General features: G+C 45.0%; 1 protein-coding gene across 5 annotated transcripts in view; it reads right to left on the bottom strand.

The window, feature by feature from the left end:
- Window positions 1-2,734: 2,734 nt before the first annotated feature.
- NSD2 (nuclear receptor binding SET domain protein 2) overlaps window positions 2,735-23,930 on the bottom strand; it is a 47,500-nt gene continuing 26,304 nt past the window's right edge. For all 5 annotated transcript variants that reach the window (XM_058184784.1, XM_058184783.1, XM_058184782.1 and 2 more), the window contains 15 exons: window positions 21,089-21,164; window positions 20,078-20,193; window positions 16,131-16,262; window positions 15,579-15,702; window positions 14,187-14,387; window positions 13,234-13,413; window positions 12,549-12,705; window positions 12,106-12,311; window positions 11,357-11,460; window positions 10,000-10,269; window positions 8,667-8,783; window positions 7,437-7,578; window positions 5,920-6,026; window positions 4,505-4,709; window positions 2,735-3,761 (listed from right to left, as the gene is read on the bottom strand). In XM_058184784.1, coding sequence (XP_058040767.1) covers window positions 3,511-3,761; window positions 4,505-4,709; window positions 5,920-6,026; window positions 7,437-7,578; window positions 8,667-8,783; window positions 10,000-10,269; window positions 11,357-11,460; window positions 12,106-12,311; window positions 12,549-12,705; window positions 13,234-13,413; window positions 14,187-14,387; window positions 15,579-15,702; window positions 16,131-16,262; window positions 20,078-20,193; window positions 21,089-21,164 — 2,388 coding nt within the window. In that variant the 3' untranslated portion in view covers window positions 2,735-3,510. The remainder of the gene's footprint in view (window positions 3,762-4,504; window positions 4,710-5,919; window positions 6,027-7,436; window positions 7,579-8,666; window positions 8,784-9,999; window positions 10,270-11,356; window positions 11,461-12,105; window positions 12,312-12,548; window positions 12,706-13,233; window positions 13,414-14,186; window positions 14,388-15,578; window positions 15,703-16,130; window positions 16,263-20,077; window positions 20,194-21,088; window positions 21,165-23,930) is intronic.

The raw sequence follows: 23,930 nt of genomic DNA, 5'->3' as shown, positions 1-23,930 counted from the left end.
GCCCCCGGTTTCAGGCTAACATCACTACCGTGTTTCTCCAAAACATGACCCACCACAATAAGAAGCCCAACCCTAATTTTTGGGGGCGGGGGTAATATTATCCCACCCCAAAAATAAGCCGGGGGGGGGGAATGGGCATGGCCAGCACGAGTGGGGGCGCGTGGGGGGGGGCAGCTGTCCCTTGGGGCTGTGCAAATACCACTTTTGCCCTTCCTGGGCGCAGTGCTTCTCCACAGGCAGCCGCTTTGCTTTTTCCTTCTTTTGGGGAGGCTCACGGGAGGAAAATAGGGAGGGGGATTTTGCTGCCTGTCATGCATTCCTCATGCTCAGCACAGACTGAGGGAAGGATGGCAGGCAGCAAAATCCCCCTTCCCCATTTTTCTCCTGTTCGCCAAAAAGCCTCCATTCCGAACGCTGAAGGTTCAGAGTGGAGGCGGCAGCACATCCAGCTCACCGAGTCTGGCCTGCTGCACCTCAACAAAAGTAAGACCGCCTCAGCAATAAGCCCAAGTGCTTCTTTTCTAAGTCTGAAAGAAAATAAGACCCGACCTCCTTTTCTGAGAAACACGGTAATTCCAAGACCTCAAAGGATTCCCTTGCGTGACGGATGGATGACCAATCTTTGCTCAAGATGGATATTGGTGGAGGTCATGAGATGGTGAAGCTTTTGGGGAATCTCATTTCCATTGAAGCAAGTCAAAACCCTAATTAGGCCTCCTTCCCTGCTTTGCGGCACCGTTGCTGAAGGATGATCTGAGAAGGCTTATCAGGCAGGGCTGCAGGGCGACTCCAGGAGTGATGTGGCTTGTAGGGACATCCTTATTGCAGAGGTCTCTCTTCTCCTCCTGCCCCCCCCGAACGGAGGGCCCCTTAGGACCCCTGGTTCTTGGTTTCTGGGCTCCTTAGTTCACTTGTCAGCCTTTGAACAATTGGCAGCTCCATAGTTGAGTCACGTATGCAGAGGAAGAGTTTGAAGAATAAAGAATTTCTTTCTGTCCATTGGAATTGTAGGCAGAGGGTAGGATGAAGGCCAAGGGAAGCTGCTTGGGCTGCGAGGGGAAGATTGAAGGCTTGGAAAGCTGGAAACGAAATTCTGAGCCCCTCTGGAGAACCTCAAGCTAGGAAAAGGGGTGGGGGTGGGTGGGCTGCCTTCCAGGTTTTCTTTTAACCCATCTGGATTGTCTTCCTGTCTAAATTCTACCCAGTGGGCCAACCAGAAGCAGAAAAGCCTCCCAAAGGGTGAGAGAGAGAGAGAGAGAGAGAGAGGAACTCAATTCTGATTCTGACAAAAAAAAAGACAAACAGCCAATCCTATCCGTGGTTCTGATCTTTTTCCCCAGGGAGGGAAAAATAAAAGATGTTTTAGGGACTAATTCTAGCTCTAAGATTATTTCTAGTATCCAACAGCCACGAGCATCAGGCAAGCTGGAGAGTTATTGTTGAAACAAGTACGCAGCTTCCCTCCTGCCCTACCAGTTAGCAAAAGGGCTCCCCAGAAGTCCTTGGCAGTCTTGGGGTTTTCCTCGCTGTGCCCCCCAACCCCAACCCGCCCCCCCCCCCAGCCATCAACGGAAGAAAAAAGGCAAGGCTAGGAATTGAGCCCCAAGACCTTGGGATTCTGGTACTTTTTTTAACAAGCAATGTTGTTTTGTAAAATGTTGCCTATCTAGTAGAGCAGGGCAGATGTTTTCTATCTATTTTGTTTTTTGTACAGATGTAAATGCAAAACCTCATGTCCTTGAGTATGTATTTTCGGCATAATATCTGTAATAAAGTTCAGATTTTTCTAAGTACATTTTTCTTCTTCTTGCCCCAGTGGTGGTGTTATTTGGCATCCTTGACCTGGGTCTCGAGTGCGAGCCCAAGTGATGCGCTAACTCAGTGGCAATTCTCTTTAGACCCTATTCCACCAAACAAGCTGAGTGAGTGGCAGTGCTTCTGCTAAGGAACTGCTGGCAATTCAGAGGGTGTAACGTTTAAATATAGCATAGAGGGAAGGACTTTTCTGTCCTCCCATTCTATTTACATCTACTCAACCACTCTAGGTACTTTAGGAAGCAAGATGCAGTTCACGAAAGCTCAGGTGGTTTTTAAACAAAATTTGTCATCTCAAAAGGCAATCTCTGTGTTTTACCTGCTGTGGCATAACGTGGCTCTCCTACAATTTCTATCAGGAAACCTTGATGACGGGTTTTATCAAAATTCACTCCATGACACACGTGTGAAACTATAATGCAGTATTTCTGTTCATATCTTTGCAACACTCCTAAGGAATGCAGGAACACACTCCTTTTAAAAAAAAAGTTCTTACAGAAAGGAAGTTGGGATTCACTCATCCTGCCCATCAGCACAGCAACTCTTGAAGACAGAACAGAAGGGGATTCAACTGGATGTGACGGGAGGAGAAGCAGGCAAAAGGAGGGGAACCAGGTTAAAATAATGGCCTGGATCCCGTCAGGGTCCATGGAGGAAAAGATCTACAAAATCCATCCCCCCCCCCCCGTATGTTCCTAAAGGAGAAGCGACCAGGAGCAGCTTGGGATGCCAGCGACGGCTCTATTTCACCTGCTTCCTGGTCACTAAAAATGTCTGTCTGCGTTGGGCTTCAAATCCCATTTTGAGCCAGAAGATGGATGAAAAAAAACCAGCGGGGGAAGGGTGCCTCAGAGAGCTGATTTTGCTTCCAGCATCATTTTGATGCTTATTCTACTTCTCAAAAGAAACCTCAAATGGATTTGATTTTGAAATACTTTTATTATGCAAATACGATCTAAAAAATTGGGCACAGATTTTAATATCCGTTTAAAGGAGGACACTGGTAATGCAATTTTTTTTTTTTTTTTTTGCTTATTGCAACTAAAACAGTTGACCTGAGGCACAGATGACCGGACTGTTCTTCCAAAGCTTGCCACGGGTTCAAGAGGTCTGCTGCTTCCTTGTCTTGATAGAAGAATGTTATCACAATTAAAACATCAAAATCAAAAGCCATGGTACGACACTTCCCCCCGCCCCCTCCCCCCCCTTATTTAATGCGATCCTGTCAAGCGGATCTCACCCCATTGGGCTTCCAAAGCTAATCAAGGTCTCTCTCGCTCTTGCCCTCTCTCTCTTGAAACACTTCCGAGTGGCGGCGGCTACTATTTCAAAAGCTACGAGACTGACTGTCCACATACATCGTCGCCGGTCAGAAATCAACACGCCTCCGTTGAGGAAGCGGCAGGAAAGAACTGTTTCATTCCTAACAGTTCAAGTATTCTCATTATTTCTGGAGAGAAAACCTGGTTTGTCCTGAAATGTCTGAACTTGGCAGGCCAGAGTTCATGATCAGTGCAGATGCAGCAGGCGCCCTGCCGCTAGTTGGCTCAGTGGGTTTAAAAACCGCTCCCCCCCCAACCCCAGTTCTTGCGCAAGACATGTAAAAGTGTGTCCTTCCCTGACCCTATTCACAACTTATTTACAAGACAATCTTGGGCAAGCGGGACTGGCAGGGAGAGTTTGTTCCTCTTAATATTATGTCCTCCTCCACTTGTTCCTTTGCCGTTTGCATTTGACTGAAGAAAGTTTTCTAGGAGGCCGCCTGGCTTTCTTCTCCGCGAAGTTCTCCCCGCTGTGGTCGGGGCAAAACAACTGTCCGCTCCAATTGCGCTCCAGCACAGCCTCCTCTTGGTGGTCCTTGCAGAAGGAATTGGGACAGAAATGGCAGAAGGAAACCGAGGGCTTGCCACACACGTCGCAGTGATGCCAGGGGCATTCCCATTTGCCTGCCGTGGGAAGGGAGAAAAGAAAAAGAGAACAAAAGGTCAACTTGGAAACATTTGCCAGGACCTTGGCTCCGTCTCCGCTCAGATCCTTCCCTTCAACCTGAACCAACTGGAAAAAGGCAGCCAACCAACTGAACTGCGTACACCTTCTTTATCTCCCTGACTACAGGACGGCTATCGAAGTAGTGGACAAGAACCAGTTAAAGGCATCTTAAAATGAAAAAGAAGCATTTTATTTAAAAAGTGTTTAAAGCTCTACACACACATTCAGAGAGCGCCTCTAATGACTTTTCCTTCCCGCTGAATAAACTATGATTAGCTTAACAATGTATGGTTTAGCTTTGCAGCCGTGTTTCCTCTCCATGGTCTCTGCTTATCATTTCCAAGGACGACAACGCCTGAAAACAACACCTCTCTCCCTGAGACAGGTGAACCTGGCTCTGTTGAGCTTAATGGTTCGAGGTCTGATCTGGTATCCTTCTCCCACCCATCCCCCCCTCACATGCAGCTGGCATGCAGGAATACACACGCACGGAACAGGTTAAACGGTTCTCCCATCTCCAATCACTCAACAAAGCCACCTCAGCCTTTCCCTTCTTACTGCTCTACCTTGGACCAATTCAGCTGGAGATGGTTAGCCACATTTTAAGCACCAGAGTCAACACTTAACTGTAGGAAAACTCCTTCTAAACTTGGGATTGTTACGGAATTGAGGCTCATCTTAATGCTTCCTTCTCACTCACCGAAAGGGCGTTTTACCAAATCAAGGCAGGAGAGGTGATAAGCCTTGGTGCAAGACTTCCGGTCACACAGGACAAGCTGCCCTCCGTCCCCACAGCGGAAACAGTAATCCTCTGTTTTTTTCCTGGCTTCACTTTTCGTTTTACGTCTTCTTGCTCTTCTTTTGGTCTTCTTTCCTTTCTCTTCTGAGGTGTTGGAGGATGAATTCTTAATAAAATAATAATAATAATAATAATAATAATGTTTCCGTTTTGCAGATTAGGAGATTAGTGCAATCTTTAAGAAGCTCTCCCTCTCTTCTTAGCCATTTCAAATTATAAAACTTGTGGGGGACCCTCCTGCAAAATGTTTGTTGTCGACTGACAATTGCCATGCAAGACAGAAGCAAAGAGAAGCACCGGATAGCCAAAAGGCCACCATCATCCATTCTTATCTTCCCTACTTAAATTTTGTAATTTTACTGAATACTCCTCCACTAAACACAATTCTTGGTGGTTCCAAAGGTACTGGACTTTCTTGGTTTTCTCTTTGAAGACGTTTCGCTCCTCGTCCAAGAAGCTTCTTCAGCTCTGACTGGATGGTGGGAATGGAAAGATTTATATTCCTCACAATCATCTCTCCGAGAGTCATTGAGGCCACTTGGAGGTTTTTCTGTGTCCTCTCTCCCAAAAAATGCAAACGACCAGTTGTCTGCATTATCCCATGTTGAACAGTTCAAGTGGTGCTCAACTTACAACCATTCGTTTAGTGACCGTTCAGTTACAACGGCACTGACAAAAGTGACTTATGACCATTTTTCACATTTACAACTGTTGCAGCATTCCCAGGTCATGTGGTCAAAATTTGGATGCTTGGCAACTGGCTCGTATTTATGACGGTTGCAGTGTGTCCCGGGGTTACGTGATCCCCTTTTGCGACCTTCTGCCGAGCAAAGTCAATGGGGGAAGCCAGGTTCACTTAACAACCCTGTTGCTAAACAACCACAGTGATTCTCTTAACAAGTGTGGCAGGAAAAGTTGTAAAATGGGGCAAAACTCACTCAGCAACCGTTTCACTTAGCAACAGAACTTTTGGGCTCAAGTGTTGTCGTAAGTCAAGGACCACCTGTACTGCAATGTCAAACATCAGGAGTTGACCACAGGAAATGTTCTTTGACATATTGCATTACGTCATAAATTGTTTTATGGCGATATATATTTTTTATATCACAAAATGTTTTTAAAAATTTGCCAAACTTCATTGGCAGTTAAGGGGTTCCAGATTTTGGGCCCATTCTGTAGGTTAGTTTGTATTGAGGAGCCTTGGCTCAACAACTCTTCCCTTAGGATTCCCCATGGAAGGCTCCTCGGAGACCAACACGGGAGGGAGGGGCTCTCCCTCCTCCTCCTCCTCCTCCTCCGTGTGCTGGCAGGGATACCTTTGGCCTGTCTCCAAGGAAGCCGCTGCAGTTCGGAGCACCACATTTACATGCCGTCTTTTCATTGCCGAGGCAGTCAAGGTTGTAATTGAAGGTTAATTCTGTCCCTGAGGGGAAAACAAGAGGAAACTTTTATTGTATCCCTCATTAAAACAGGAACATTGGCTCCTTTCCCAAAAGATGTTCCCATTTCACCTCAGGATGACTGATGAGGAAGACGTCAAAGAAAGTGGGGGGGGGGAACCAAAACACACACACACACACACTCCCCACTCAATCCAAAGAGAGGCAGGTGCACACACGGACAATATTTCCTTCAGTTGCACACTAAGTTAAAACAGGACACCTGGAACTGTGCCAGTGTCCCTCTGCTGGAAATGCCCAGAGCTTGGCTTTTGAAAGCTAAGAAATACAGAATTCAGACTTGAAATCTTCTTGAGGTGGACATAAATCTCTTTGATCAACAGATAAAGCAAAATCGGAGGTCAATCAATTCACCTGATCGTTGTTCGAGCAACGAGCAAATTTTGATAGCTTTCCATTGCTCGCCTTGAGGAAAGATCTCCAACTGAGCTATTATAAAGACCATCCAGGCCCATTTGGATTTGCAAAAGTTGGATGACCCAAAGGGGCTTCTTCCAAAGGCAAAAAGGTTTAGAAAAAGCCACTTTGGGACAACCCTGACCTGGATGACCGAGAGCCTCCACAGACCAGAGCTGGATCTTCAGCTGATCGACTGGAACAAGATGGTAGACGCGGAGTCTTCCCAACATCTCCAACGTCTCTCCTCCTCCCTGAGGAGGTTTGGAAGCGTAAAATTCAAGGACTTGAAGCAGAGATTTGTCTGACAAGATTCTCTCTCTCTCTTTCTCTCTCTCTCTCTCGGTGTAACTTAAAGGGAATGCACGGCGGGAGGGGCGTCTCTCCCGGGGAAGCCACTGGTGTCCTGAAGGCCAGGAACACTGATGAAATCACCAAACAGAGGATGCTTAATTTAATTAATTTTAATTAAACTAATTAATAAACATGTGTGCTCAAATACGGTCGTAAGTCGAGGACTGCCTATAAGGATTTTAACGTTGGTTAAATTGGCCTTCCCACTGGGGGAGAGCTTGAGCAACTGGTGATAGCGAAGGCCAGAGAGGTCTCGCGAACAGGAAAAAACAACCAACCAGGCCAGGGTCCAACCTCAAGGGGGGCATTTGGGGGCTGCCTGGCTTTTAAGGCCTCCAGACATCCTTGGAAGAATGGATCGCAGAGGGAAACGGTTCTGTTTTGGCCAGTCGACAAGAGTAGCTTGGGAAAAGCTCCACAGCTTCGCAGCTTTGTTAAACGAAATAATTTTTTAAAAATCTTATTTGTGGTTGCTCAGCTGCATGAAGAGGGTGAGTTGAGCACCGGCAAGAAGCTCGGAGGATGCTTCAGCTGTATCAATAAAAGAAACTCTCTAAACAGGTTTTAAGGTTTGATTTCTTTTTAAGAAAAAAGAAGATTGATGGTAGAAGAGCAGCTGGTACCTGCGGGAATGTCGCAGACGGCAAACAAGCCCACGCGGGTGTCTCCGTGCACCGTCCACTTCAGGGTCTCACAGTTGGGCTGGCAGCTGTGATTCATAAAGCGAGAATAGTTCCCTTTCGGCCCAGCGTCAATGATGCGGTCCTGGAAATTGAAGGATTCAAGCGAAAATCTGATTAAGGGCAGCCCCCTTTCAGCAGAAACGGAGACTTAGTCCCGTAGGTGGTAGTTAGTTCTTCCTTGACAAACTTAAATCTGTGATCCGTGTAAATTTTATCACGCTTAAAGAAAGCATCCTTTGAGAGAAACCTAGAATGTTAGAGCTCAACAGTTCTGATTTGACTACTTTTGCCTGACAGCAATGTCACACCACCTAGCTAAATTAAGATACCTGGGAAACATACAAAAAATGTATCAGAAATATAATTATTCTTCGGTTAAGTTTGGGAAAGGAAGATACGGTTTCTTTCTCTGGCTAACTTGTCTCGAGATGAATTTCACAGAGAAATTTTTTTGCATCTTCAATGGAGAATGCAAAGAAATTGGGTTTCTTCCTGTTTTTAAAAACAAACCTTGATAGCCCTTTCTTGAAAAGCAGGGAGGATAGAGATACTGCCACTCAGTATTTCCAGCCCTTGGAATACGAAAAAGCAAGAAGACAAGCAAAACTCTTTGTGTCTATAGTGGGATTCTCCCCAGTTATTAGTCCATTCAGAAATGATTTTATCTTAGTTCCTAAGGAGATGAAGTTGAAGCCTCAGCTTCTTTGGACAAAAGCATTTGTCCATGAAAGATACAGAGCTATCGTATAATGGAAGCTTCTCTTCTACCGTTCAGATTATATTATTGAATTATTATCATATTCAATTTGGAGCGTAATCCAATATACCTCTACATAAAAGTGAATGCCATTACACATAATGGGACGTTCACCAAGATCATAGATACGGGATTGCAGTATTAATTCTAACTCAAAATTGGGTCTCAAAGAAATCTTACCGCTTCCCGTTCCCCTAATTTCTACCAAGATATTTGAACAACTCCTTCAGCCAAAGTGGGGTTGATCAACAGGCTTATTGATGGTAGGTTTTTCCCCCCCGCTGAAAGAACGGGAGTCTTGCTATTGCTGAATAAAAGCAACCTGATAAAAGTCCAGTGTTTACAGATGCCAGGATTAGGATCTAAGGTCAAAGACGGTGCCAAGTTAAGCCCGCCTTGTCAGAATACTCTACCTTATCGATGGTGAGCATGTAAAAGTGTGTGATGTCATTTTCATGAGCATATTTGATTCTCGCCATGCATTCTCCTTCATCAATCACCTCCCCAACGTACTCGTTCACGAACTCACCCTGCAGGACACAAAGTCACAGCCGCTCATCGGAAGGAAACCGGGAGACACGGCGGCTACGCGCAATCCTCAAACCTGGCCAGTTTTCCCCTTGACAATAATGATAAAGTCAGATCCCAAAAGGCTGCGAATTTCGGGCTCTCTTCAAGTTCCTTTTTCCTGGCCTTTATATTATATACAGTCCTCGACCTACAACCACACCGGAGCCCAAAACCTATGTTGCTAAGTGAGACATTTTAAGTGAGTTTTGTCCCATTTTCCGACCTTCCTTGCCACAGCTATCAAGTGAATCACTGCAGTTATTGAATTAGTCACCCGGTTGTTAAGTGAACCTCGTCAGAAGGTTTATTTATTTATTTATTTATTTGATCATATTTATATACCGCCCTATCTCCCGAAGGACTCAGGGCGGTTTACAGGCACTTAAAAACACATAAATATAATATAAAAGCAATTAAAAAACTTATTCTAAAAGCCCGGTAATTAAGAATTAAAAATATAAAAATAAAACCCAATTTAAAACCCATAAATTTAAAATCTAGCTCAGTCCTGCACAATTAAATAAGTATGTTTTAAGCCCGCGGCGGAAGGTCCGAAGGTCCGAAAGCTGACGAAGTCCTGGAGGGAGTTCGTTCCAGAGGGTGGGAGCCCCCACAGAGAAGGCCCTTCCCCTGGGTGTCTCCAGACGACATTGCCTCGCTGACGGCACCCTGAGGAGACCCTCTCTGTGAGAGCGCACGGGTCGGTGAGAGGTATTCGGTAGCAGTAGGCGGTCCCGTAAATAACCCGGCCCAATGCCATGGAGCGCTTTAAAGGTGGTCACCAAAACCTTGAAGCGCACCCGGAAGGCCACAGGTAGCCAGTGCAGTCTGCGCAGGATAGGTGTTATGCGGGAGCCACGAGGGGCTCCATCTATCAAAAGGGGATTGCAAAAGGGGATCACGTGACTCTGCAACCGTCATAAATACCAGTCAGTTGCCAAACGTCCCAGTTTTGACCACGTGACTGCAGGGATGCCACAATGGTCGTAAGTGTGAAAAACATTCCTAAGTAATTTTTCCTTCGACTGATCACTAAACGAACTGTTGTAAGTCGAGGACTACCTGTGTTTACATCCGGAACCACAGGAAGAAATAAGTGCCTAAAAAGACCCCTCAGGAATTCTTGCCTGTGAGAAGAACGGTGTCCCATGGCTGCGCCTCTCCCATAATCCCTACCTTTTTAATGTCCCTCTTGGCGACCAAGCCCCAGCCTTTGCCCTCGGTCCGGATGGTCTTGGTCTCGGGGTACTGGCGCTTGGTGAAGCACTGGTTCTGGCAGCGCTCCCCGGCCGGGCACACTTGCGGGTGGCATTCGTACATCAGCATGCGGTTCAGGCATTCGGAGTCGAGGCCGCAGGGGTTTTCATCGGAGGGCTTGCAGTTGCACTTGGGGATCTCCGAAATATCTGCCGTGTAGATCTGGACCTTCCCGAAGGGCTTATTGACCTGGCAGGACAGAGAGCCGGCACTGGTTACGTCCCCCGCAACCCAAACTCACCGACCCACGTTAGTCCTCCACACTGGGGGGGGGTGGTGGTGGTGGTATTTTGCACCTCTCTTACTCTCTACCACTTCCTCTGCTTTTATGGGACCTCAAATGTTGTTTCTCAGGGGTTGATGGGTCTTCTTTGGCCCACCGCCATGTTGGCCTCCAAGATGGCCGATGAGCAGCAGCACTTTGGGTTCTACCACCCTGGCCTGCTTCTATTTCCCCAGCAACCCACGTGGGCCCAAAGCCTCTCCAGCCAACAGGAGGGTGAAATCCTTCTAATCCCAACCCAGGCAGCCTCCTCCTGCTCCAACTGGACTAACTGCGGAAGGTTACTCCGAGGGGCAAAAGAAAGCAGGCGATAGAAATTCTAGGAAGTGGCGGTAGGAGAAGAGACAGGCTGGGGCTTTGCTGTATGGAAGGGCGAGTGTGAGACCACAGAGTGAACTAAAGAAAGAAATCTCTTCACACCTCTTTGCTAAGTGCGGTTTTTTTGTACACACATATACAGAAATGCATAAAAATATTATTAATTCCACATAACATAACATACATTCCATTAGATTTATTGAATACTTTTTGGATGTGAAGGTGTCGAATTTCTACTGAATTAGAAGAAACCCCTCTCCTGCCACAAATATTTCCCTTTAAGTAATTGCTAAAGAGTGGTTTATTTTAAATAACCTTGCTCAGTTCTGTTTCCCATACGTTTAAGACCTCTATAAATCCAAATACTTTGTTATTATCAATCAGCTTGTTAAGTAGGACTAAAACCCCTTGGAAATACCTTATCCCTTCTCCAGCACGTTTTATTTAATAAATTAAGGTACACAAATTGACTACAACAAAAAGACAGTTAAAACCTTTATTTAAATACACCCCTGTATTTAAAAATGGCCCTTCACCCTGACAATTGACACAAGTCTTTCCACAGAACCCCATTTAGGTTAAATGTCCTTCATACCAGAACATCCTGGGACCATCACCGTACCGACTAGCTTGGGGGTCAGAGAGGGGCCAGCCCCACCCTTCAAAGCAACTCACCTTGATATGTTTGTAAGGGGGAGGCTTGCGTTCATTTTCTTGAGTTTCTTTGGCTTCCCGTTGAAATTTTATCTCCCGGAAGCGTGTTTCTGCGTCTTGCAAAGCTTTAAAAAAAAAGTTATTAAAGTTACAACTACACATATTTCCTATAACAATAGGCTTCTATCTCATTAACTGCTTGGATCCACATCTCTATTGTATCCATACATCGGAACATTGTAGGTTCTTGGAAAAAACGCAATGCGTCTGAAGGCTAATGCCAGCTAAAGGACTGGCTGCTGTGATCTCACACAGCTGTGTAGAGGTAGTCCTTGACTTACAACTGTAATGAAGTGACAACTTTTTGCGGCAGTCATTAAGCAACCACAGTGGTTGATTAAATGAGCCAATGGTTTGCTGGAGGCACAGTTTTATGACAATGTATGGCACGCCTGAAGTTTGGCCACGTGACACTGGGGAAACCTTTGGAACTTCAAATCCAGCCCCCCAGTAAGCCTGTTGTAACTTCCAATGTTTGCTAAAGGATCACCTGCCTGTAATTATTACACTAATATAGCCTCTGACCTCACTGACTCCGATTAGCTTTTCAGAAATCAGCCAAGTTTAGCTAGGTGCCCTCACCAGGTGCAGCAAAGCAAAATACCGAAGTCCCAACTCACGGGCGAACCGCACGGCATTCTGATTCTATGCGAGAGAAATCAGTCGCACAGCAGGAATGGCCTTTTGAGCCGATAGGTGAGATATTTTACCATTTTTGAAGACTTTTCCGATTCCTTTGATGGCTTGGTATCGACTTCCCCGGTCTCCTTCCATGTAGGGGAAGACGCGAGCCTGATGGGTCCAGTAGTAGTCTTTGGAGCCAAAGAAGAACACTGGGAACTCTCCAATCTCGTGCTTCATTTTCTGGATATTTGGGGGGACGTTTTTGGGATGGCAGACTTCGGCTGGCCACCACCTGCCACGGAAACAACCCAGTGAGAGGAAGAAATTGAGGCTACTACTATGGTTCTCTCAGGAACACAGGAACATCAACCCCCCACCCCCTCCCCCGAAATCTTGTTGGTGCAGACGTCCCTCTTATTCTACCTACAAATTTCCCCCTTTCTCAGCTGTAAGGAGGATCGAGACACAATCACAGATACGAACAATGGTTTTTTTCTTAAATACTGAAATTATGTTTATAAATCCAAACCTGTAATTTCCCAGTTTGACCCAAATAATATCTTGAAAATGGATTTTCTTCCCTGCTTTGCAGTCATTGCAAAACCAGCTTCCGTCTGGCATTTCAATGTTTAAACAATCGGGATGAAACGCAGCAGGACAAGACTCGCAACATAACAGGCTCCCCCCTGCAATAAAAGGCACAAAACAACCCTCAACCACAGGAAAAGGGGGAAAAAAGCATTATTTTAAGCATAAAGATGCTAACATGTTCCACTCTAAGGATTAAAGTCCAAATCCACGCAACATCAGAACGAACTCTGGGAGATGTGTCTACTATCAACAGCTCCCTCTGTGACCAAGAAAAGCTGGAAGCACAACACCTGAACCATGTTTGTTAGCCAGCATCAAAAGGAGAATTTTGGGGAGCAGATTTCAGCAATCAAAGGAGGTGGGTGGGTGGGCAGGGAGGAGTGGTGTCCCTTGCCCCACCTGCTCACTTATAAAAGTTATAAAAGAATTCTTCCCATTCTTACATTTTAGACATGCAAACTCTTCAGTTCCATTCAGAACCAAAATCAATTTTTAAAAAATGCTTTTGCAACACGCACAAGAAATAAAAGGGATTTAGACTTAATAAAAAGCCTGAACACCGCAACCCAAATCCCTTCACAGCACTGAAGAACCGTTCCAATAAAATTAAGTCACTTCTTTACCTTTGGAGCAGACAAAACACCAGCTGACATTCACGTGGGCATGGTGGCTTTTCCCTTTGGTGGCAGTAAAGTGGTTGGTGCACACAATGCTGCTGGAGGAAAGCATGGCACAACCAGCAGCCATACAATTGTCACCCACGTGGTAAGCCACCGGACAGCGAACACACCGTATCATTTTGCCTGGTACAAAGAAAAACGCACACAACGTTTTTGTCACAATACATTGGCAAAAATGCTTAGGACCTTAAAAAGAATTGGAGCGACAAAAATCCATCACTCGCTAATGGATTATGGCAGCCTTTCTCAAACTCTGAGGTGGGCAAACTCCCAAATTCCCCAGCCAGCTGCAGAATGGAAGTCCGCTTGGCTGGCTGGGGAATTCTGGGAGTTGAAGTACACCCATCTCAAAGTTGTCAAGTGGTTGGGAAACGTTAGATTATAGCCTGGGCTTTCATGAGCTACCCTCTGAAATGAAGGCAAGTGTTCTCTTCAGAGAGACACACAGGCCCATGGACACAAAATGAGGCTTTATGTGGGGAATGACAAAAGGGAGACACAAGAGGACGTGCAGACGGAGGAAATGTCTATAAAATGGACATTTACTTGTGAGTCAAACTTTCCAAAACAGAAATACACCAAACCCCAATCCCCTAACTGGACATGAGGCAAAGCAGAGGGTTGGACTAGAAGACCTCCAAGGTCCCTTCCAACTGTTATTCTGTTCTGTTCTATTCTATATAGATTTACTTAACTGCCTCATTTAGCAACAGAAACTTTATGCTTAATTGTGGTCGTAAGTTGAGGACTACCTGTATTCATGACAGGTGATGCAGCCCCTCTTCGTGCTCCCGTGAACTCTCATCAGCAACCCCAGTGCCGTGCGGCCTCTGAAGGTTAACCACAGGGCCCCCGAGAAGAGATTCGGAGGAAGGTGAGGAGAAGAAAGGAAATACCTTTAGATACTTTGGGGTTTGAGGGATTAGCAACATGGCAACTCTCGCAGCTGTGCAGAGGGCACCGAAAGCCCCGGTTTTCAACAATGGTGAGGGGAAATTTTTTCACACAGGCTTCATGGTAAAACTTCCCACAGTGAGATACGATGCAGCGCTTAATTTCCAATTGCTTCTCCTTGCACACGAAACACGTGTGAATACCTAATGAAAATTTAAAACAACATTTCAGTGTTTCTCACGAATAGAATGGAACCAGGTTCATTTTTAACTGGAGCTACAGTTGGTATTAAAGTATCTGGAATTAAAGTAACCATTTTCTTTTTCAGAAAAAACATTTTTTGCAGGCATTTCTTCACGCATCCGTCTTTCCGCATTGAATGTCTACATTTGTAAATCCCTTTCAGAGAATAGTAAGGAAATTTGGGAAAAACGGATTTGGTGACTGTAGGATGGATCAAATTATTTTCAGCAGGAAACATGCAGCCTTTTTACTCTTGGGAAACCGGGGCTTAGCCAGCGACTTCCAGCCCCATCAGACAACAATGGATGGATGGATGGATGACAGATCTCAAGGTCCCTCCAGCTCACTTAATCAATAAACCAAGAATGCTCAAATCTGCCTCTGCATTCTTGGAGCTCGCAGAATCCTTAAGACTTTCGCCTTACATGTATCCTTGAGTTACAATGGGTTACTTAAGGACTGTTCGTAGTGCCCAAGCTTCATTTGTATGAACAACTAGACACAAGAACAGTTTTTTCCCGAAGGCCATCACTCTGCTAAACAAATAATTCCCTCAACACTGTCAGACTATTTACTGAATCTGCACTACTATTAATCGTTTCATAGTTCCCATCACCAATCTCTTTCCACTTATGACTGTATGACTATAACTTGTTGCTGGCAATCCTTATGATTTATATTGATATATTGATCATCAATTGTGTTGTAAATGTTGTACCTTGATGAACGTATCTTTTCTTTTATGTACACTGAGAGCATATGCACCAAGACAAATTCCTTGTGTGTCCAATCACACTTGGCCAATAAAAAATTCTATTCTATGTATGACTGGGGGGGGGGGGAGAACTGCAGTGCCCCAATTTTTGAATCCAAGGCCTAAATATTTTTTGGGAGGGCTCATTGCAAAGTCAAACCAGTTGTAAATTGAGAGCTACCTGTACAAAACAAAGGAATAAGGAATCTTGTCTTTCTGAGCAAGTTGGGCAGGGAAATAGAGGCACATTATTACTGCCTTTATTTTCTCCGCATGAACTTTTAACGCTTCGTGCTTCCTATCGTTGCTTTCTGGTAACGAGGCACCTGAAGCGCCAGATCCAAGCGACAACCGTTTTGCACAGGAAGCGCGCAAAGGCCACCGAAAGAAGACTTGCCTGAAGTGCACTCGCCGCACACAAAGGGTCCTTTGGGCCTTCCGGAGAGGCCGCTGCAGCTGGCATGGAAAGCCCCAAGACAGCGTCCTTCACACAGCATCACTTCCCCGGGCTTCTCACAGACCTTGAGAAGAGGAAACGCAAACCTTACAAGGCGAAGAGCTCTGGTCAACGGTTCCTCTCCCTTCATGCTGCCGTCTTTGTAAAGGCAAGGGGCGCCTTTTATTTATTTATTTTAAAAATCAGATTAATTGAGCAGAGGCCCACTTTCAACCTGGTTGGAATGCGTATCAAAGGGAGACCTGTGACAGCCACGCAGCTTGTTTTAAGAGGGAGCTTCCAAGGAGGGTGGACGGTTGGAGAAGCGGAACCTTTGCAGACTCTTTTAGCACAGGGAGTCCAAAAGATATTTCATATTTGTTCTTCATGCTAAATGTTCAGATTTACAAATAAGAACATGCCTTGACAAGCGATAATCTCTCCCTAACCTGGCCTTTCCAATAGTTTTTGGAAAGAGAATTTGCTTGAGAAGAACCTTCCTTCCTTCCTTACCTGACAAACATACTCCTTCCTGGCCGTAGCCCCTCGGTCAGACTTCTTGGACAGCTGAGAGACCTCTCCGAGACCCTCATCGGCGCTTTCATAGGGAGACTCTGATCGTTCATCTCCTGGACCATCTGAAATCTAAATAGCACAGGATGAATTAAGAGCTTTGGTCCATTCGGATTTAGCACTGCTTCTGTGAAAATAGTATCATTTATTAACCACTTCAGTTCTCCAGGAATTGCTGAACTACAGTTCTCATCATTCCCAACAAAGTTCTGCAGGAGGGAGCCCTTCGATTGCTTCTTCAGCAACACTCCAAACTGTCCTCCATCAACTTTCATTTGTGATGTGCCTATTGTGCATTCAGTGGGTGGACAGAAACTGTTTCAACTCCTACCCTCAAAACGACGCTATAGAGCACTGCACACCAGAACAACTAGACTCAAGAACAGTTTTTTCCCGAAGGCCATCACTCTGCTAAACAAATCATTCCCTCAACACTGTCAAACTACTGACTAAATCTGCACTACTATTAATCTTCCCATCGTTCCCATCACTCATCTCCTCCCACTTATGACTGCGACTGTGACTTGTTGCTTGTAGCCTTACAATTTATATTGATTGTTTCCTAGTATGATTTGATTGTTTATTTGTACCCTATGGCTATCATTATGTGTTGTATCTTAGAATTCATGATGAAGGTATCTTTTCTTTTATGTACACCGAGAGTGCATGCACCAAGTCAAATTCCTTGTGTGTCCAATCACCCTTGGCCAATAAATTCTAATCTAATCTAATCTAATCTAATCTAATCTAATCTGGATAATTTCCAGAGAACAGGCTGTTACTTGTGTGTCAACTATGAATCTAATACGTGTGACTTCTATGTCTGACCAGAAGCTCTTATGGGACCTATTAGAGCCAAGACTTTGGCAGGAAGGAAGCCCTTGCTTGGGCCTGTCTGATCAAAGCTATGAATTTTCCCTCGATTTCCCCAACAGACGGGAGTTCTGGAAGCTGAGCACTCAACAAACCCAGAATCCGAAGGTGTGCAAGAGGTGAAAAGGCAGAGATGACGATTCAAAAAGACTACAGTTAAAGATGCTCGTCCTCAGTGGGAGATCTGGGGGCGCCCCTGTTTGTTTGCTATGGGAGATTAACAAATTCAGCCGGGAGGCAGGCATTGACACTGTTAATTTAGCAGACGATAGCACAACTCTGCCAAAGGACACGTGGGGGAGGTTTATATAAGTGTATGTACACGTTGCACGAACATTGGCCCGCTACTGCAAAGATTCAGATCAAGTCACCCTTAAGGAAGGATCCACTGACCAGCTCTGAAGGCTTAGCTAGTAGGGATCTTGAGCTCATGAGTGAACCTTTGCATGGAAACCCACTTTTTCTGTCCCCATCACAGCAAACCTGCGAGAATGACAACATACCTTTATCAGTAGTAGGACTCTGACCACTGGCTACACAGTAGTCGCTACACATCAGTCGTGTGTAGATGGCAATAGGGAAGCTACAAGAGGTGCCAGTTCATGGGTTATTCCGAAGATGCTTTGTTAGGAAGAAACCTGGTTAGAGAGATGTCTGAGGAGATTCTCAGTCATCCACGTCATGGTTGTCCAAAAAGTGCTTTTTCAAGAGGAAACTGGAATTTCTTTGTTTTTCCTTGAAGACATTTCACTTCTCATCCAAGAAGCTTCAGTTCTGACAAAAGACAGAACTGAAGAAGCTTCTCGGATGAGAGGCGAAACGTCTTCAAGGAAAAACAAAGAAAGTCTAGTTGCCTTTTGGGAGAAAAAAAGCACCTTCGGGACCTGGTTAGAGAATTATCTTATTGCCATCCGGAAAAAGTGAAGAGTTCTGTGCACAAAATTTGCCCATCTTCCTTGGATGAAAAGAGTGTTTCACTTAAGGACAGAAAACTAAACAGGCCTACCTATTATGCAGCGATTGTCATTGTGCAATAGTGCGAGTCTTCTACTCAGAGGAGAAACTGAGATACGGTTGTCATTTTACAGAGGAAAAGCAGGACTGTCGTCCAGCACACGGGCTCCTTGTGTGATGATCACTATGGCCGCCTGGGTTCATGGATGACACATGGAGGAATAGCGGCTGTTCTTTGCCAATGAGCTTCGTTCCCTGTGGATGAACTTGGTCTCATAAAGTCAAGGGCTTCTCAGGTTCAACCTCTTCTTTCTTCTCCTTTGAACTGGGACCGTCGCTCTCTTGCTCTTACGGTTAAATGGCAGGCAATTACTCTGCTGCCCAGGGCTCAAATAAATGCAGTGCAACCGAGGCTCTTATCGAGAGCATCAAGATGGAGGTGGCTGGTGGAGAAGGCCACACCACTTGGAGGCCTACAAGGAGGACGTCTAAATCTGCTGACCTGGATTCTAACCTACTACAGGTTGTACTAAGAGAAGACAGCAGTGTTTGAACGGAGCCATGGTTTGCTATGGGGCAGTTTTTGCAATCATGCGACAGAGCCATTTCGACTCTGGGTCATCCGTAACTTTTTCAGTTTCCGTTGTAATTTCAAACGGTCACTAAGCCAGTCAGGAATTACCTGCCTGTACCCTTTTCTGTCAATCCGTTTTTTATTGATTGCTGTGTTCTCCTGGACAAGGTGATGGAAACGGATCGTAACAGAAACTTCTTTATGCTCTTTGATCAATTGTTCCGTTGCCCTAATCCATGTTTATTACCAATGATCACGAAGGGGAGAGTTGATTCAGGCTAACCAGATTTTATGATCTTTTTGCGGTGATCATTAAGCACCACAGTTAAATGAACCCATTGTTTATTATGGGGAAGGGTTTTTTTTGCTGAAAATAGGAAATAAACTCAGTTTCCAGCAAAAACGTAAATTCTGGTCATGTACTTGAAGGAGACTGCAAACGGCCATAAATGGGGAGCTCCCAAAATGTGGTCACCTGACTCAGGGTGGAGGAGGGCGGCCATCAGAATGTCAAATCCAGGTCATAAACACCTTCTTCAGGGTTTATTGTAACTTTGAATGGTTGCTAAGCAACTGTTGAGGACTACCTATAGAAATGCTTGCACGGTGTGTTGCAATTGTATTGCTCTGAGTTTTGAGGTTGCTGAATACAAGATAACACACCCCATGAGCATGCACAAAGGACTGTGTGTGGCTCAAAAGTACTCAAGAACTGATGCTCCCTTACATCACAGGGAGCCATTCGGTTAACAAGCGGTTGAAGGATGTTACCTGCAGGCCCAAAAGTTTTTTTCCTCCTTCCTGCCTCAAGCCCTGCACAGGCTTCATTGCATTTTAGGAGAGAAAACAGTCTCAATAACCAGGAAAATGTATTTTTCCTCTTGTTTATCTTGCTTGAGACCTGAGCTGAACTGAACATGTTTTCATCTTGCTTTAACTGTGCCAATAGAGCCTGCTTAAAGTCTTTCTGTTTTATATTTTTTCATAGAAATTTCTTCCTAAGCATTTTAAGAAAAGCTTTGGTTGAAATATTTGGGATTTAAGCCACTTTTGGAGAGTCCGAGGTAGTCCCAGCCAACGCCACAAATTTAGAGCTGGCATCAAAGATAGTTGGATGGCTCCAGTCTCCCTGGTCTACTCCATATTTGAAATACTTGCAGCAAACCGCTTCTGTTGGAACACCCAGCTTTAATGCCTCACAATGATATGGGGAACCAAATTCAGGAAAGCTGGAATGAGCTCATCTGACCTCAGTGAAGAGCCACAGCTAAGTTCCCACCAACTTTTCTTCCTCTTTCCCCGGCAGAGATAAACTTACCATGCTGTATTTAAACAGAAAGGGGAAGGGAAGGGAAGGGAAGGGAAAGGTGTTTGTAAATCACATTAATCTAGTTTCAACCGTTATTTCTTCCCATCATTTAAAGAAAGCAAGTTTAAGTCGCTTGCATCTTTTTTATCTGTCTTCCATTGTTCATTTGCAGTTTACCTCATTCTCAGTTAAGGACGCGGAAGGAGACAAACTTTTGCTATAAGGGAGATGCGAAGATTCTGGTCCCGAGGCCCGATTTCGTTTCTTCAGTGGCTTACAGGCATCGGAAAGACCTGTCGTTGTGGTAAAATAATTGTGGTTTACAAAGAGAGCTTAAGAGTCCCAGGGTCTTTCCTTGAAGTCAGAAGCCAACATCGCCTGACTGATGTATTGAGAATTTACAATGTTCTTTCGAGATCCACACAGTGTAGAAATATATTGAAGCAAATATAGACACAATTAAGAATAGTTAAGAAATAAAGCATGTAGCTTGTTTGCAATCTAGCATTCCATGGGTATCCCCACCTTTTCCTAAAGATGTGAGATGGATGGATTTGGTCAATAACCTGTTATTGATGTAATAGATTTGCAAATAATTTTTACAAATTAAATACGACGATTAATACTACTATCTATCCATCTGTCTCTGTCTATCTACGGTATTTGCCTCTTTATCCATCTGTCTCTGCTTCTGTCTGTCTATCTATGTATCTATCTCTGTCTATATGTCTATCATCCATCCATTCATCTGTTTATCTCGTATCATCTATCAATAAAATAATCTCTCTCACCTCTCCCTCTTTCTCTCTCCCTCCCTTTCTATCATCTGTCTCTGTGTCTGTCCATCTAATTACAGAAGACAATTCCATTTACCAATTCTAAGAATCCTGTAAGGTTTTCCCATCCTTTCCTGATCGGTGGTCTAAATGTGGTTCATGAGAGCCAGAAGCTCCCTCCCTGTAAATGTTTCAGTTGGTGTGGGAGGCTACAGTGAGGTGGGCAAAGGGGTAACAACTTAGGACCCCCATCTTCAACAAATAAAAGGTGTGTCCTGTTTCTCAAGCTTACAGCCGTATTCGAATGGTGCCACGGCTGATGTCCCCAAATTTCAGCAGCCACTTTAAACTACAAAATGTTGAACCGTTTTTAATGCTATAAGACGCATCACGCTTGTTCTGAGTACATTACCTGACTGCTTCTTTTGTGAGGTTTCTGTGACTTTAGCAGAGTTTGTTTTCGCTGTTTTGTCATTGCTCCTCTCCCTCTGTTATAAAAAATGGGGGGAAAAGGGAAAGAGAAAATGAAAAAAAAAAAAAAAGACTTCCTAATTTAGATATAGAAAGAAAACAACGGAAGACAATAATCACCTCACTGAAACAGACTCTAAATAAAAATCTTTAAAACAGCCATTTAATTTTAAAACAATGGGTTTAAATTTAGGACTTTTAAAGACTTCTGTGATAGGACTAATTAGAGCTTTCATTTAAAATTCCCACCGTATTTTTTACTGAACATGTTTAGTTAATTAATCAGGTGTAAGTTTGGAAAAACAGGTTACTAAGCAAACATCAGTTTTACTTGAAGGTTAAAAACAAATTTAATAGCACTTCCAATTGAAAAGGACATAAGCCTTTGATTTACAACTGGTTGAACGTTCAGAGTTATGACATTCTTTCTCACATTTCCAGCTGTCATCCCAGCTTCTGGGGAAGATGGTATCTTGCATAGGGATAGTCCCTTGGGCACGCCTTCACTGCAGGCCCCTGCACTGGTTTCTTCTCCCGTTCCAAAGGAAGCTGCAGGGAGCCTCCCTTCGCAGGGTAGTTCTCCCCACCAAGGTTCGGAGGTCTCTTCGTTGGTGGATTTCTCCTGCAGTGAACAAGGGCACAGTCTTCAGAAAACCAGATCGTCTGGTCTTGACCACAGACGCAAGCCTTTATGGCTGGGGGGCTCACCTAGAGTCGGAAATAGCTCAGGGCAGATGGACTCCTCACGATCTATCTCACAGTATCAATTGGTTGGAACTGAGAGCCATTCACCTGGATTGACATGGGCCTTTGCAGCCATGTTGTCTGTTCTTATGAGAATGTCGTGACCTTGAACTCTGTCCTGAAAGACCCGTAATGCCAGGTGAATGGCTCTCAGTTCCAACCAATTGATACTGTGAGATAGATCGTGAGGAGTCCATCTGCCCTGAGCTATTTCCGACTCTAGGTGAGCCCCCCAGCCATAAAGGCTTGCGTCTGTGGTCAAGACCAGACGATTGGTTCCTTGAAGACCGTGCCCTTGTTCACTGCTGGAGAAATCCACCAACTAAGAGACCTCCGAACCTTGGTGGGGAGAACTACCCTGCGAAGGGAGGCTCCCTGCAGCTTCCTTTGGAACGGGAGAAGAAACCAGTGCAGGGGCCTGCAGTGAAGGCGTGCCCAAGGGACTATCCCTGTGCAAGATACCATCTTCCCCAGAAGCTGAGATAAAGACCTGAGAGGAACAGGGTCCCCCGAGGTGACTGACTTGACCAGTGACCGCAAACTGGTCAGGCGTTCCTGAGACAGAAACACTGTGGTGATGGATGTGTCTGTGACTGCCCCCAGGTGTTGGATGCGAGTCGTCGGTACCAAATGGCTCTTTTCTGTATTGATGGAAAACCCGTGGCTCCTTAAGACCCGAAGGGTCATAGACAGATCCAGTAGGGCTAGATGCACTGACCTGGATTGAATAAGGAGATCGTCTAGATAGCACTGAATTCTGATTGGCAAGGTCCGAAGATGACCTGCCAGAGCAGCCATTATTTTGGTGAATACTCGAGGAGCCGAGGCAAGGCCGAATGGGAGAGCCCGATACTGGTAGTGCCGACTCGCATGACAAAACCTTAGGTATTTCTGAAAGGCTGGATGAATGGGGACATGGAGAAACGCTTCCGTCAAATCTGTTGAGGTAAGGAAATGTCACGCCTCGCCCGACTCGACCCACCGCTGCATTCTGGCTGCTTGGCAACCAGATCACCTTTACAACTAGTTGCAGCATCTTGCAGTTTGTCAGTTGTAAAATTGGGTCTGGTCACACGGGTGCTTCAACTTACAACTGAGCTGTTCCCAATAGCAGTCGTAGGTCGAGGAATGCGTATAAAGGGAAGTGTTGTTATCAAAGTTTCTTATGAGGATGGCTGGGGTGTTATGTGCAAAGGGTTTTGTTTTTTTTACCCAATCAGTTCATAGATACATACGGACAGGTATCTTACCTGTAAAAGCAGTTCATCAAATCACCTTCTGTACAGAACAACTTAAATCTGTGACGTCTATGGAGTTTCTCAGTCATCCAGGCCAGGTGTCCCAAAAGTGCCCTTTTCAAGAGGCAACTGGACTTTGTTTTTCCTTGAAGACGTTTCGCTTCTTATCCAAGAAGCTCCTTCAGTTCTGACTGGATGGTTTCATTCCGGTCAGAGCTGAAGAAGCTTCTTGGACAAGAAGCGAAACGTCTTCAAAGGAAACCCAGAAAGTCCAGTTGCCTCTTGTGACTAAATCTGTGACTTCTAACAGGAAGGAGCTAACCTGGGCTCCCTGACAAGTGACCTCATTCCTGTTGCTTTGTCAAAGGAGGTATGGAAAGGTCTCCAGGAGAAGGGGCTGTTAAGAAATCATGCTTCATAGGTGCTGGGATCTCCGAGCGATGCAAGGGACAGGCAGGTGGGTGTGGAGTTTTCTTCCCACGGATTAAGGCGAGTGCACGAATGGAAGCTACAATCGACTCAGGAATTCATTAAAACTGAGAACCAAACGGTGAGGTCGATACAAGATGCTAAACGCAACTATTTTATCATCTCTCAGATCTAACGTTCATGTTTCTTTTAACAACAGTTGAAACACCTTACCTGTCTATCATGTGGCAAAGGGGTAAGAAAAAGAAAAACACAACATTTTAAAGTGCTGATCATGTTGCACCTGAGTTCACAACATAGGCATTCAAATGAGAATCCCTATACGAGACAAGATCCTGCTGGATCTTTAACATTTCTGGATGCATGAATTGT

This window comes from Ahaetulla prasina, chromosome 5 (assembly GCF_028640845.1).
Source record: "Ahaetulla prasina isolate Xishuangbanna chromosome 5, ASM2864084v1, whole genome shotgun sequence".
In the NCBI taxonomy this organism is placed as follows: Eukaryota; Metazoa; Chordata; class Lepidosauria; order Squamata; family Colubridae; genus Ahaetulla; species Ahaetulla prasina.
Note: the sequence above shows the minus strand (reverse complement) of the source record. Positions and strands in the feature narration are given on the sequence as shown.